This window comes from Rhamphochromis sp. 'chilingali' (genome assembly GCF_963969265.1).
Source record: "Rhamphochromis sp. 'chilingali' genome assembly, chromosome: 8".
In the NCBI taxonomy this organism is placed as follows: domain Eukaryota; kingdom Metazoa; phylum Chordata; class Actinopteri; order Cichliformes; family Cichlidae; genus Rhamphochromis; species Rhamphochromis sp. 'chilingali'.
The window spans coordinates 31,096,797-31,112,869 of NC_137935.1; the positions used below are offsets into that span (position 1 = coordinate 31,096,797).

At 38.8% G+C, this 16,073-nt stretch overlaps 1 protein-coding gene across 1 annotated transcript; it reads right to left on the minus strand.

Annotated features, from left to right (window-relative positions):
• Positions 1-772: 772 nt before the first annotated feature.
• mpzl3 (myelin protein zero-like 3) lies at positions 773-15,347 on the minus strand. Its single transcript, XM_080888806.1, has 6 exons — positions 15,138-15,347; positions 11,354-11,520; positions 6,088-6,301; positions 4,990-5,146; positions 1,862-1,931; positions 773-1,655 (listed from the first exon to the last, which is right to left on the minus strand). Exons 1-6 carry the CDS (start codon positions 15,205-15,207, stop codon positions 1,575-1,577), a joined length of 759 nt encoding a protein of 252 aa, XP_080744932.1. The 5' UTR covers positions 15,208-15,347; the 3' UTR covers positions 773-1,574.
• Positions 15,348-16,073: the final 726 nt, after the last annotated feature.

The window sequence follows — 16,073 nt, forward strand, 5'->3', positions numbered from 1 at the left end:
ATAAAAACAGATGTTCTGCAAAATGTTTTGCATAATTGAGCATTTAGAAAGATGGAGGTTATGTGGCTCAATATTTGGAGCAGTAAATCTCTGCAGGTAAGTGATATTATGAGACAGGAGTGATACTATATCCTCTTAGCATGGAAAACAGAACATCTGAAGCATCTCCTAAACAAGGTTTATCCAGAAATTTGAGTCCGGGCAACAGTCCAACGGTTTCCTTTCTTCAATCAGTTTTTTTAAATATATTTTTTCCCTGCTTGACACGAGTAAGCTGTTGCCATGGCAGTTCAGATGAAGGAGGAATAACTGTTTCACCACAGCAGTTTGTGAATTATTAAAACCTAGAGGACATGAATGAGCAGGCTGAGAAATAGAAATGAGACAGATTGAGGACTTGTCGCTTTCAGTGCGTTTTGCTGGAGACTGTTTATTGGATCTTTTCATGTCTCTCAAGGCCCACGACTGTGTAGATGAGACAGACGCAACCACAAATTTACAAGTAGTTCCAAGACTCCAGCGTGTCCTCAGAGTTTTTAAAGGAATATTCAAGAACGTTCATGAATAGTTGAAGAGATCCATTCATGAATAGTGCAACAGAGCAAACAAGGAGAATAAGGGAGAAAATGGTGGCAGTGCGCCATGAACTTCAACATCAAACTGTCTCAATAGAAGTTAAATACAGATCCATCACTTTAATAAAAAAAAAAATAAGAATAAACAATTTCTTTATATTAAAGTACAATCATTTTTTAAAGCATTCTTACAAAGCCAAAAGAATCAGCTCAATTTATTTGTGAAAAAGAGATGCAAAAGCACGGTGTGCATCCAAAACCGTTATATTACATTACATAACCACATCTGCAGTCAAACACAGGACTTCCCTCCAAACAACTATCCAAAAGCAAATGCATACAGTTATTGCTGGAAGTGAAACAGAGTACTGACTATAAATACCATGAGTGATCTCAGTTAATGTTTAGTTTTTATTTATTTTTTTACAAATATTAATGATATGACAGAAATGTTCCACAAGAGTAAAACAGAGACACTGACAGATATCACACAGCCACTCTGATGGAGGCAATAAATTAGAAAAAAAAAAATGTATGCATCTCCAAAAAACTAACAAAAACAAAAAAAAACAAAAGAAAAGAATATTTGTGTTTGCATGCATTGCATACACAAGGACAGTTTGCCAAACAGTACCAGCCATGGTGCTTTGTGCACACAGAATAAAAAGTAAATACCATATTCACACCACAGACTTTAGATTTCTCTTCATCCCCAGCTCCGTCGTGTGAAAACAGTCAAAACAGCCTATAAATTCTAGCTTTTTTTTTTTTTTTTGGGGGGGGGGGGGGGGTGCATGAGCTTGGGAATACAAAAGAAAATCTAATTATTTGCATAGTGTTAAATATATGGAGTATTTACCAAAGAGGTCACCAAAACAAACCTCATCACCAAGTGGTGGAGTGGCTGAGTGGTGGACTGTGACATAGAAGATAGAAATCCTGCATTGATTTCCTATAAAGCACCAGGCTGCAGTTACATCTCCTGACCACCGGGGTTCTCTAGCAGTGGGAGTCAGCATAGCCTTCGGCTTCAGGAGGCCTCTTTTTAAAGTCTTTTAAGTAATACTCGTCGTCTGAGTCCTGGAAAAGAAAAGGAAGAAATACTTATGGACAGGTACACACAAAGACACAGAACAGCTACACAGGAAAAAATTAATCAATAATTTACAAATCCCAAAGTCCTGTTGTCAGACACCGAGGTCGTGTAAAATGAATCATGTGAAATGTATCTCGCAGACATGTCTCAGTAAGTTATTTATGGCTTTGTAGAAATTCTGTACTCTTACCATCACATATAGGTCACGGCATTTGGCCCTATCTTCTTTGTGTGTGTATCCTGGGATGCCATATTCATCCCTGATGAATGCAGAACGGACAGCAAAGATAGTTAAGAACGACATAATCACATGTTTGCAAAGTAAAAGCCTGCCTGTGCTGTTTAGATACAGTACGTACAAATCACCTTTCAAGCCCACAATAAAACACGTACTTTTCAACTGAGGCTCTCCATTTGTTGTTTCCACTTATGTCCATGTTTGCCACATTCAGTCTATAATTGGGCAGCAATTTAGGATATATTATCAGCTGTTAAACTATTTGAAGACCCAGTTTAGCTTTTTCCTCTTCATCTGAAAGAACAATGCCATCTGCCATAAATCTAATAGTGGACTATTACCTTCCCGCTGGCTCACTCGCTAGGTCACCATTGTGGCAGTCATCGATACGTCACTGATGTCTCGTTAGAGAGTTTCTCATGCCACAGTCGCATTGACTCCAGCTGTAGTATTTATTTTGCTGTGGAGATCCGCTGCAAACTAGGGCCACTCTGGTTTCAACGTTTCCTTCTAAGCTACAGGAGAATTGTTTCATGTTTTGTAGTGTGAGCTCAGAGGAGAGCAAGGACTACCATCATGGACGTTCATCAGAGGGAGGGAGGGAGAGGCAAACTGATTTTAAAACCCTGTTATTCAGCTCCACAAAGTAGCTGTCCATTAAAATCTTTGCACAGGAGCACCTTACACACTATATTATTTTAAAGTATATTTCCAGACAGACAGCAGCGTGTGCACATTTCTGATGCATACATTTGTATAAATATGTTTATATACTGGTACAAATGAAATATGAAACTGTGGGAAACACTGGATTTACACCACAAACAGACGTTAGCACTCAGACAATTATTCCTCAATAAATACAAAATAAATGTTTGAAATTATAATTCCCTATTAAAATGAATCCCATTTAATTATGTCAGTTAAGCATTAAGATGACGCAAGCGCTCAGTTAGCTTGGCAAAGCATAAAGACCAAAAACAAGGAAGACAGGCTAGTTCACCCAAAGGTAACAACATCAGATTTTCAGCAAATACAAAGATCACTGATAGATATATTCTAATTAAAATATTTTGGCCTTTTTACAAGTTTTCTATTCAGTGTTAAATAGCCAATTTTTGTTATTCTCTTGTTTTTTACTGTAAAGGTGTATTTGAGTGTAGTTAACAGTATAAAAACAGGAAAAAGTCAAAAGACAAAGATGAAACAATTTTTCAAAAAGATAATGGTAACAGTGGCAAGCTGCTTATATATAAGTATATAATGTTCGTAGAGCACCTAAGATTAATGTGAACCACAGCTGCAAGCCAGTACTTGTTTTAAAAGCTTCTTCCTGTGTGAACTAGGGCTGAACGATATATCGCATTTGCGATAATATCGCGACATGATCAAGTGCAATTTTCTAACCGCAAAGGCTGCGATTATACTGCGATTATATTATACAATTCATGGGCTGCATCCTCCTGAGGCCGCATTTGTAGACCGATTACGTCACAGCGACGCGCCGAAGGCTGTCCAAATTACTACCATATCCCAGAATTCATAGCGCGGCCCAGCCAAACTCCAGTTTCCAGCAATGGCGGCCGCTACTAAGTTTTAAAATTACTCATACTAATCTTTCTGGGTCACAAAATAAACTTTTAACATATTTTCAGGCGAGAAAGTAGTTGTGTAAACATCAAATATCTGCTTGGTTTATCAAGATATCCCATATTTGCAAAAGTGCTTCGACGTTTTCAGAGGCGTCTGCTACCCACCAGCTCGACAGCTAGCCGGGAGCTCGAGGGTTACTGATGCGGCCGAGAACGGCACAACTCCCGGCACATCATTTTCAGATCACCGCGGAGTTTCGCTGCTCGGGTTAAACGTAATATATAAGTCACTTAGACAACCTAAAAATGTTATTGTTGGGCTTTTTTCAGTGTTTTGTTTGTTCGTGAGTAAATCGGTTTGGCTGAGATTAAAGTTATTAGATTAGATAAAATAAAACTTTATTAATCCCCCGGGTGGGTTCCTCCTTGGTTTTCACACAGCTGACTAAACGTCAAACAGAAAACTTATTAAACAGAAGTATGAGACAGTCGAGAATTTACACCAGTGTCTGGTTATATTTTAGATAGCAAGAAGCAGACGGCCGAGTTTATTAAACTCCACCGAGACAGCGGTGACGCTAATCAGAACTAGACCGTCCAATTTCACGCCTTTAAATTTTAAAGGCGTGTTTGTGTGTGTGTTTATACAATTGCTATTATGTTTGCACTTTATGTGTAATGTTACTGACTGCAGAGATCAGTAAGATGTGTGTATTTTTTATTTATTAGTTTTATTTATTTAATATTATTTTTTAATTGAATGACTGTCTAGTAGTTCACAGATGTCGAAAAACTGAGTGTGGTAAAGCCACTGATTTTGTTTATGTATATTTCTGCAATCTGCACATTGTACTGACTTTCATTTTAATGTTTACACCAGGGTTCCTTGTCAGCACTTTATGCTCAGATGTTTGTAAGCTAAAAATAAACTATTGTGTATGTTCAAATATACTGTTGTGATTGAAGAAGTTAAATAAAAATGTCAGTCATCAATTCATGCATCACCTCATGTCATCATAACAGAGGTCTGTCTTCCAGGAAAGAACAGTTTAAAATTAATGTAATATAGTATTGGCCATACTATATGATGTATTGCTTGTCTTTGTTTAATAATACAGAAGACAAATACCTTAAAAAATAATCGCATATCGCATCGCAATCGCAATATTGGGGCAAAAAAATCGCAATTAGATTATTTTCCATAATCGTTCAGCCCTAGTGTGAACCAGTGAAAAACAAGCCAGTACTGGCTGAAACCCTATGTGACTTCTAATCACATGACATACCAGCGAGAAGTCAGTTAAAGAGTGATTGATAGCCACTCTTCAGAAGCAAACACCCATTTTAAAAACTTAGATTCCTGTTTAACGTTTATTAAATCCATTTGAAAAAGCATGTCTATAACCATCAATCCTATTTATCACCTGCTGTGACCATCATTATCCCCTGGAGAGCCTCACCAGTGATTGGCAGAATGCATCTACTCACCCCTCTGTGACCTCTATGGGTGATCTGTGGGCCTTTGATTGGTTACGCTCTTTCTTGGGACACATCATCCGTCCAATAAGAATGAGGGTTATGACAGCAGAGGGAAGGAGGATGAAAAAAAGGAGGACTGCAACATCTGAGAAGCGAATGCTGGGCACTGAGGAGGAGGAGAAGAGTGTTTGGTCATCAGGGGCACAGTTACATGATGTTTATGATCACACATCTACAGGACTTCATACAAATCTGCACTTGGCAGTCACCACATATACACACACACACACACACTGTCACACAGACTGTAAACTGTATACATAGTATATACAGCAGCTCTATGAGTGCCACTATACAGTTGATGATAGCACGGAAAACGTGAAACAGTTTGTAATATTCTTGCAGAGAAGAGATGAAAAGACACATGGCTCACGTCTTTACAGTAAATATGCAGCTGAATCCAGCAGCTGATTAGAACAGCTTGCCTGTCTTTACCCATAGGTAACAAATCCACCAACCAGCATATCGCCAAAGCTCCCTGACAAAAAGTTCATTGCTAAGCTGTACAGAAAGAGAAAAAAACAACAATGGGCCATTACAGTGGGGCTACATGCCAGACTCTTCCCTGGCAGAGAATAGCAACTTCCTGGTTGGGTGGAAGCCGTTCCCGGAAAAATACAGTCAACATTTCACATGTTCATTTTACGTACCAGAGTTACAAACTGCACAGACAAGAGTGGGTTCAATCTTCCCTTCTAGGTTTTTATAAGCAATTCAAAATGTGATGAGCTACACTCCAGTCATTCTCTAATCATCTACCGTACACTCATAGCTGACGCAGGTTAATACATGTGAGACCAAATGCTTAAATCATGACAGGCTTACACAAACACAACATGGATGTTTGGATTAGTCTGCCATCCATTAAACTGTGAGGCTGGCATTGGAATTTTAAGCCTTTCCTAAGTCAGCCCAGTGTCTGCATGCACACACTGTACAACTGATAATGAGAGGCACCAAAACCAGACACCTGAGTTGAAGTCAGGACAAACACAGAAAGAGTCTGAATGCAAGACAAGGATTTGACTTGTTAGGTTAGCATCTTACCCCTTGGTGTGACAATAAGTACAGTGTGTGAAGTCGTGGACCCATGGACATCAGGTGGGTTTCTGACTGTGCATGTAAAGGTCCCATTGTCATTCAGTGTGGCATTGATTAAAGAGATGGAAGCATCTCCACGTGCCGGGGTGCCTTGCCACCGGATTCGACCGCCGAACTGACCCTCTGTTGGCGGGTACGCCCGTGAGGAGAAGTGGAGAAACTGAAAGGAGAAAAAGACATCTTACATCTTTATATGAAAGACAGAGGAGTGGTTAAATAGCCTGAGCAAGCTGAAAATGATATTTGAGTGTGCAGGAAGGCTGTGCAGTGAAATGTGGCTATGCATTGTGCATATTTCAACCTGCTGTGTCACACTAGGAGACTAACGCCTAAAACTGTGTAAATTAATGATCATTTTCCTGTTCAGAGAGCACATAATACTACTCATCATTTGCAAATCTAACTTGTCTGGAGAAACAGATGGCGGTTGGACATCCTTTCCTTGGGCAACATTGTTGACAGAGGGAAGAGGGCTCCTTGTTCCGTCTGAGAAATACGAATAAAATCCAGCAACTCCCAAAGGACATTCACGCTAGTGCACAATTCTGCAGAAGTCTTAAAAAATGAATCTACGTCTGTGTTTAACATTTACCACATCAGTCTGTTTTCAACAACAAACTCCATCCCTTTTATCACTCCCACATCAAGCTGACCCAGACCTCTCTACAACATGACATCCGGAGAATGAGTGTGCTGTGCATGTGGGTGGAAAAGAGGGGGATAAAAATGTGTAAACACGACAGAACATGTTTTGCACAGAGTAAACTAAGAGTGCAGAATGTGTGCTTTATTAAGTTTATGACACAACAATACGCACAGACATGGAGGAAAAGAAAATGAAAGTAAACAAATAAAATACAAACAAGAAAAGGGTAAAGAATACAGTCTGAAAGTATGTATTTGTATTGTCATGGTTTTCTGCTCCTGTTTGAATAATGTGAATAAAACTCCACCAACATGAAACACAGGATTTAATAAGAATCTCCTTTATTAAGATAAAAACATAATTATCTATTTCCACAGCAATACCAGATTTGACCTAAACACTGTTGTTATTTATAATCGCACCAGTTTCCACCTTTTTTTACTCTCAGTATTACTGCGTGCACGCCTCCTCAAACACAGATGATATTAAACAAGATCACAACAACTTACAATGTTACAGTAAGTTTTAAAAAGCAAAATCTTAACTAGTGTTGATCTGAACATCAAAAAAGTGAAAGAGTTGTTGACAGAGCTGCCGTCAACCCACTAAGAAACTGTTTGCAGTTATGTCACAACCCACTGAAAACACGTGCAAAGTTGTTGGTGTCGCATGCGCAAAATACCTACAAATTGTTGAGTGTGTGCTCTGTTAGCTGACAGTCACCCATAGTTTGCACATGAAATGCCGACAAACACAAACTACTCACCAAATGGTAGTGAAACTGAAAAGTGTGGTGCAAACAGGAAACGCAGACCTTTGAAATCTGTTTGTTGTAGCAGTAAAGCAAATGTTCTCCATTTCGGTTTGCACTGCACTTTTCACTGCCTGGAGAGAAAAAGCCAGGTGTTTGGAGAGAGGTTAGCATCTTTCATGCAAACTACAGATGGCTCCAACAACCTGCTAATAAACAAAGTTTTTAGTGCTCTTTGCGACTGATTTCACGTGGCTGATGCCTGAGCTGTCCTCGCAACTCATACTACGCTTCTGACATATGGCAATTTAGACACAGAACATTTTCCGAACAATTTCCAATATAAATACAGATGAATCCATGCCCAGAGACCGCTAAACATACATGTAATTTCCTACAACTTAACCAGACAAGTATTTGAGCTAATACACATAATGACAAGTAGTACGCTCAAGTAGAACTGATAGCAGAGATAATCTAAGCCACTAATGCAGTGATTCTTTGTGCTCAGGAAATCTGATAAACATGAACCATTCACAAAGTGCTACAAACCCTAAATATAATCCCTCCCTTTCCTGAAAAGTACATGAAAATAAAACTGAACAAACACAATAAAGTTTTATATTATTTATAATGTATTCAAACTGGCTTCACAAACTCAGAACAATATTTACTTTGAAAAAAATCAAGATTAGGTAAAAACGTTTGCCTTGTTTGAAGTTTATACATTTACTGCCTGAAATGTGCAAATCTCTGTGAACACTGTCAACAAGGATAACTGCATATGATGTTCACAATAAACTGAGGCAGGAAAAAAGCAAAACCACAGAATCACCTGGATAATTACTAGGATTGATAAGGTTTTATGCTTTTACAGCCTCGTGCTGTAGAGGCGGGCAAAGATAAAGATGGTCATATCAGTGTTGCTCACTCTTGGTTGATCATTTAAAAGTTGGCAGAGCTCAGCCTACATGAGAAAAGCTTGAAATCAGTTACTACTACTAGACTCTGCTCAGGCTGAAAACAAACATTAGACCCAAAGGTACTTTTGAATTCATGAGAGATGCTGCAGCATGACTAAGGATGGAAGACTGTTTTCAACTGAGACCACCTACATTTAAACAAATGCTTCCCCTGACTTGAGAAGCTTAGCAGCAACTTTTAGATCATAATAATAGATTTTAATGTAACATTATTCAGCAAAACCCAATAGCCAAATCCTTCAATTACCATCAGCTTCCACTGATATTTGATTGAACATTCAGCCTCTCTTCGCCAATCTACAAAATTAATTCTCATCAGGACTGGAGGTAATTATGTAAGCCACTGAAGCACTGCAGCAATTCAGATTGACACTAAAGCTTTGGCAGCAAAATTATATTTTCTGATAGAGGTTTTCACATGCTTATTCATGGCCTCTCCCAGCATGATATACGAGCAGGGACACACAGGCCAATAAAGCAGCCAAAACTGCAAATGAAATTGGATGGGAAGTAAATGAAGGCTTAGAAGCAAGTCTGGAAGTTTCTAATTGTTATTTGTATGTACTGGTCACATCAGGAACCTGCCTCTTTTTATTTAGGTTGAGTTAGTTCTGATGAACTGCAGGAAAAGTGGGCTCCTTTTTTTTGTTAGGAAGCAGCTGGCTCCTCCTCCCCCCCAAACAGCTGTATGGCTTTATCAAGCAATTACTGCAGACTGACACCCCAACGCTAATATAACATGCATCTCTCCCTCCACACAACTACATCTTAATGAGAGTGAACCAGCAGAACTCCATATCTGCAGAGCCACAAAGCATTAGCCTCTACTTTACTTCAAGTGCTCCTATAGGAAATGGTTGCATAGAGGGTTGCAGCTACCACACTATGGATTCTCACAGTCCAAATGCAATTACACAGAACCACAGTGGATGGCTATCTTAAAGTACAAATGGAAATGCTTAAATGATGTGGTGTGTTTCCAGTGGATTGGTCAGTGAAACTCAAGCCACACTTAGAGGACTGAATGCAGTTATGGGTTAGGATGGATACATTTCAACGCACTTCGAACAAGACCACAATTCCATCGCATGAGGAGGGGTCTTAAGGTAGCTCACTTTCTGGGGTTTTACCGAGGAAGCCACAAAAGATGGACTGGAACATGAATGGGTAAAACGTGGACTTTTCTTTTTCTCTTCACACCGAGGCTCATAAATCAGATGAATTTGGCATAAACAAAATTGTAATTAAACTGAATTTGCTTGAGGGTGTTGCCGCTATCACAGCAGGTGTACAGGTACGTTCAGAAATCAAGCGAAGTCGAGCTGGCCATGAATGCAAATAAAGCAATCACATATTCAAACAAGCTGTGTTTGCACAAAGTGGCAATGCGTGTCACAAGCCTGTCTTATGAACAATTTCTGTGTGAGGCCCTGCAAGTTCAAAAATATTTTATGTCTGTTAAACTGTTTTTTGGGGGTGTTTTTCAGATTTTCAGCTGAAGAAATGTGTACAAATGATGTGTTTTGCAACAGAGGGCCTAAAGATCAAATTTAAAATGGGCTCTTTGCCAAGATGTCTGTTACGTGTAGACATAGCACTGGTTCATCCCATGAGTTAGGTGCCTTTTCAATGCTTGAATGATTCCTAGGTCAGTGTTGTGTTGCTTATGAAGGACTGTACTGAGAATAAGTGAAAAAACAACCAGTGAGAAAAGAAAATCTCTGAAAGACTTTATGACAAGAAACTCTGGCCCCTTGAAAGCAAGAAAGAAGACATGAAGTGCAGGTCAGGAGGACCTTAGATATATAAATACTGTCTATATTTTATCTTCCAACTATAACTTCAGCCTACAGTGATTGTGAAGCAACGTATCTGACATGTTTCACAAGGATTTTCTTGTTTTGTCTTGTTTTGCCCCACCTTAATAATCCATAGCTCCTTCCCTGCCAGGCTGAGTCATGTTTAGTTCAGCTACACTTTTTATTTCAGTTCAATGAAATCTAATTACAAAGACTTCACAAAATGCATTACATTTCTACAGTCAGTGTCAGAGATTTTGTCTTAATCTCTGGCTCTCTTCCACAGCATGAGCCTGGTTCTGCCAGAGGTTTCTTCCTGATAAAAGGGAGTTTTTCCTTCCCATTGTCGCCAAAGTGCATATGATTGTTGGGTTTCTCTCTGTATGTATTATTGTAGGGTCTACCTTACAATATGAAGCGCCTTGAGGTGACTGCTGTTTTGGCGCTGTATGAATTAAATTGAATTGAAAAAAAGTCTTACCAGCACTCCATATTTAAAAAAAAAAAAAATGTATAGACAGACAGCCACCAATAAATGAATCTATGAACCGTTGACATAGAAAAATCGGCTACTGAGAACAGTAATTATCCTGCGAAGGAAACAAAAAATAAAAAATCAACAACCCCATAATCCTGTTTATCTGTTACCAAATTATAGTCGTGGTCTTCTAATTTTCATGTGTGATAATAAGTCATCATTAGTTAGTTCAGTAAATAATGTCATTACTGGAAGCACAGCTTTGATCTCTCTATGATCTTTTACAGAGTAATACTTTCAACTGACATCTACATTCAGCCGGTGCACTACAGTGTTTATTTGTTCTCTTGTCCAATTATCTTTTAATGTGTAAAACTCCCAAAATGAGTCAATTACAGGTGTTTTAGAAAAAATGCATGTTTCTGAAAGAGCTGACTGAACATTACAGACTTTAACATTTCACGGCAGTTATGGCTGCAAATAAAGCACACACATTATTTTGCAACACTGGCTGCAACACAGCCTTGAAGTTAATTTGGATAAAAGTATACTCACCATCATTGGTGGACCTCCGCTCTGCGGCCGGTAAGACCAGTCAACTGTCATCCTACTAGTTGGCCTACTTGTGGAAGTAAATGAACAGGACAATGTGACAGTATCTCCTTTAGATGCATGGACCTCTGGTGGTGTAGTCACTGTGATGGAGGAGACTGGGGAAGGAGCTGGAGGTGAAATATTATAGTAGAAAAAAAAGAAGAAGAGAGATCCGCTGGTCAGAGATGAAAGCCAGCCAGAAAAAAAAAGAAAGAAAAAAAATGGCACTATCATGTACAGATTTATGTATATTTGTGTGTAAAGCAGGAAGGAGAACACAATGTGAGTGACGTTTTACCCACTGCAAAATAGAGTGTGCAAATATGCTCACACCAAGGTAACAACGTCCTCCGGATAGACACAGAACGCACTGACGCTAATGCAAGTTACTCATCCGACTCTCTTGCTGAATTGGACAGACCTTGTTTTACATTTGTATCTCTCAGAGGCCTTCAGCTCTGTCTCGCTCTAGATGGCTTTTCATTGTCATTTCTTCAGTGATAATACCAAGGGACTCAACATCAGCACTGTCCACAACAAACCGCTCAACTACACCTATAAACAAAACAAAACAAACAAACAAACAAACGGCTTCTCTTGCTAGTGCTTGCACACACACCATGAAGACTGGATTCAAAACACAGTGGACAGACTGTGCAGCAAGGTTTGAAATTTCACCCTGTTCAATATCTTTGTTTAACATGTTGATTGCTACTTAGCAGTAAAAATAAAGTGCAAAGTTTGGCGCGATGTGACACTACATAAAAAAAATAAATAAAAAAAAAAAATCAGTTCCATTTACCCTAATAGGACCTTAGGGATCTGTGGCAAATTTCACAGCAATCTAGCCGACAGCTTTGCCAAAATGATTTGTTCTGAACCACAGACACCAAGCTTCTCGTGGCCAATCCATCCAGACATGGTTATTTCAATAAATGCATAAAACTGCTGCTGATAGCAATACAGAAAATGTAGAGGATCGCCAACATGACCAGGAATGATCCTTGAGAGACTCTGTGCATCTGGAGCCATTTTTTTGTTTTGTTGTTTTATGCAGTAACTGTAAAGGTATTTTCAGTCTCAAGATGAAATGTCAGCATTGCTGTGGTGCATGCCACAGTCACCTCCTCTGGGGCTCATGAGAATTCTGGCTATGTGATAGATTTCTGACTGAAGCTATAACTGGTAGACTGATAAAACAGCCTGACCAACTTTGACTCGAGCTAAAGTGAATAAAAGCATCATCGTGGTGCAACATTGTCCCCTTCAAGACAAAGTATTTATGTGAAACCGGCTGCATTTTCCCTTCAGCTATCTCTGACATTAACACACTGCTTTTGGAGGGCAAAAATGAAAGAGCCCTTCATTTCCAGAAAAAGCCTCAACATGTATTTTCTTTAAGAATTTACCAAAAGCAAAACAGAGCGATCCTCTGATATAACCAATCTTATTAGAACAACACCACTGCTTTCACCAAGCATCCCAAGGGACATGATAAGGCCAAAGTTTATATTAAACACATGAGCAGAAGAGATCTCATCCAATCAGCCCGATTCATCGACAAAGACCTTGGGGTGACTTGAACAAAGCAATCTCTTCAAAACAGTGGAAATCAAAAAGCCAAACCACTCTTGAACTTGAAGATAATAAATGCTGATAATATCGTAATCAGTGCTGGGACAGGAACACCGGCAGCTCATCGTTGGGCATGTTGACACTCGTTTTTGGACATTTACTTGAGTAGAAGAGCGAGGATGAGAACACACTGTGTAAGCATGTTTTTATGTAACCCTGCAAGGAAAAACTCCCCATATTAGTACAACCTTGATTCCACAAAATTTGGATGCTCTGTAAAACGTAAACTCAAATAAACATATTTTTTGACAATATAACACACAAAACGTGTTTTGAAACTGAGGCATTTTACTCTTTCATAAAATACATAAGCTCATTTTGAATTTGATGGTAGCAACACGTCTCAAAGAAGTCAGGATGGGGAAAACAAACACCTGGAAATGTAAGAGGCACTAAAAAGAAACAGCTGGGGAACTTTTTCAACCAATTAGGTTTATTGCAATTAGGTCAGCAGCATGATTGAGTATTAAAAACCAGCTTAGAGAGGCTGATTTCTTTCCACATTTTTTTTCTTTAGCTTATGCTGGTGGGCTGAATTTCACTAGTCTGCAATAAACGGCATCTTTAAATTGTGAAACAATTTCAAAAACAATGTTCCTCAAGGTAAAATTGTGAAGAATATGTTAGCATCTACAGTACATTCATTATAAGATTCCAAGAATTTGGAGAAATCTCTGTGCGCGAGGGGCAAACTCACACAAATTCAGGTTAAAGCTATCATGCAAAGAAGAGGCATCAACACAATACAGAAAGGCAAATCCACTTAAAACAGAGACAGAACATAAATAATCTGACCACAGAATAGCATTAAATTTTAAATTATTTTTGGAAATGACACCACATCCTTTGGACTAAAGAGGAAACAGGAACAATCTGGCTTGATATCACTGCTCACTTATAGGTCCTGCATCTTTGAGAGTACAGTGGTGCATTAGTGCCTATGGAATTGGCACCACCATTGCTGAAAGGTATATACAGGTTATAGAGCTGCACATGCCCCCATGCAGACAACGTCTTTTGCAGGGAAGGCCTTCCATATTTTAGCAAGACCATGCAAAACTACATACTGCAGATATTACAGCAGCATGGCTTCATAATAGAAGAGTCCAGGTGCACAGTGAAGTCCCCGGTCTCAATTTTTGGGACACATTGCTGCCGTCAAATTCAAAATGAGCTAATGTTTTTCTTAAAATAATACATTTCCTCAGTTTAAACATTTCATATGATCTCTAAATTCTATTAACAATTAAATTTGGGTTTATGAAATATTTGAATCATTGCATTGTTTTTAGCTACATTTCACACAGCATCCTAGCATTTTCACAGAACTGCGTTTGTGGACGTGCTGATGTTACACCAACCTCTCCGTGTTTTATGTTGTCCACGACAGTCATGACTATTTTCACAATTTATTTTTCTTATTTTTTGAAAGTCTGCCCACAGTTCAGCGCCATCTTTGGCAAAATGCCGTGGTCTTGTGTTACTGAATACCAACTGTCTGATTTTTTTTTTTCATAAGGTCTTATTATTATGCTTATTATTAAGAGCCGAGCGTGTGTGCCTGCCCCCACGGCAGCTACATTAGCAAGCCTCTGTGGATTATTAGGCTTATTACCACAAGAGGGAATCATTAATTAGTTGACAGTGACTTAACACTTGTCTGAGTACAGTTTACTACAACTTCGTGGTGTTTACTGGATTACATTTAGTATATTTTGTATTCACTGGTTTGTATTATATATTCACTGGCAGTGTTTATATCTAAAACGAAAAGCTATAAACGAAAAAAACTACAAATAAATATGGCGTGCTAGGTCTATGGAAGTGTTGAGTAGGCTTTAGACCCAGAAGGCCTCCATTGCCTTGGGCATTTATGTGATAGCCTTAAAAACGAAACGTGTAATGTACAACTAACAGTGGTGAGCTAACGACACTGAAAACTCAAACGTCAACTAAATTTTAAACAGCCTGTGTTTAACGAGTTATTGCGGAAATGGGACATAAGTGCCAGCCTACCAGCCCAAACTTTGAAAGACGCGACAGGGGTTGTGTGAGTATGGAGGCTCCAGTTTAAAAACAAGACAGCCGAGCCCGGGCTCGGTCTACTCACCCAAACAGCAGAGCCAATACAACAGCAAAACCACGTTCAGGGCGCTGGTTCTTCGGAGCGGTCGACGCATTTTGAAGTTGGGGGGAAAACGGGCTCCAATGCGTGAAGTTTAAAAAAAAAAAAAAGGTCCAAAGTTGCGTCAAAGCTTCAGTAAAATTCCGCCCATAGTCAATTTTTCATGACTCAGTCTCCGATAGCGTCGCCTAGGCGGACCGCCCTACCACTACCTGCCAAACAGGTGTATCAGGAAGTGGCGCTCAGACAGTAAAATTAATTTTAAGCATAGGCGCTGAATACAAGTAGACGCAATTTATGATAGCTATGCAGCTATGACCCTCGCCTGATTCGTTCGTGTGTTTTTTATTACTCGCATGAGAAACTCCATGAAAATGCCACGATGGGACGCAAAACACTCGCGTAGTAACCCTGTTTTTCAGAATAAAGCAGCGATAACAAACATATGAGACCACCCGGTTTATGCCACAGCTGCCCTAAATTAACAGTATTTGTAATTACCAAAATATTTTTTTGTTTGTGTAATGTTTAATTTGGCAGTATGAACAAGCTCTTTAATCAACATATTGTTTGGAGTGCTAAAATGTAATTATTGTTTTTTTATCCACGAATTCTCAGATTTACTATTTAACAAAAAAAAAGAATAACGCATATTATTTTATTTATTAAAATGCCCAATTGGAGTTATTTAATTAATAAAGCAAATAAATATGTTTTAGTGGTTGAGGATTATGCTTAATTCACTTATGATTCATCAGAAAAGGGCAGTGTGCCAACTCTTGTGTGTTGATGCAAGTATATGTGAACTTGTGTTGTGTATTTAAGATGGTTAATTTCTAAATAATAATAATAATAATACAACAAAACTGTTTTATTACGCCTGTTTTGAGGTTTTTAAAATAGACATTGGCCAAAAAGTGC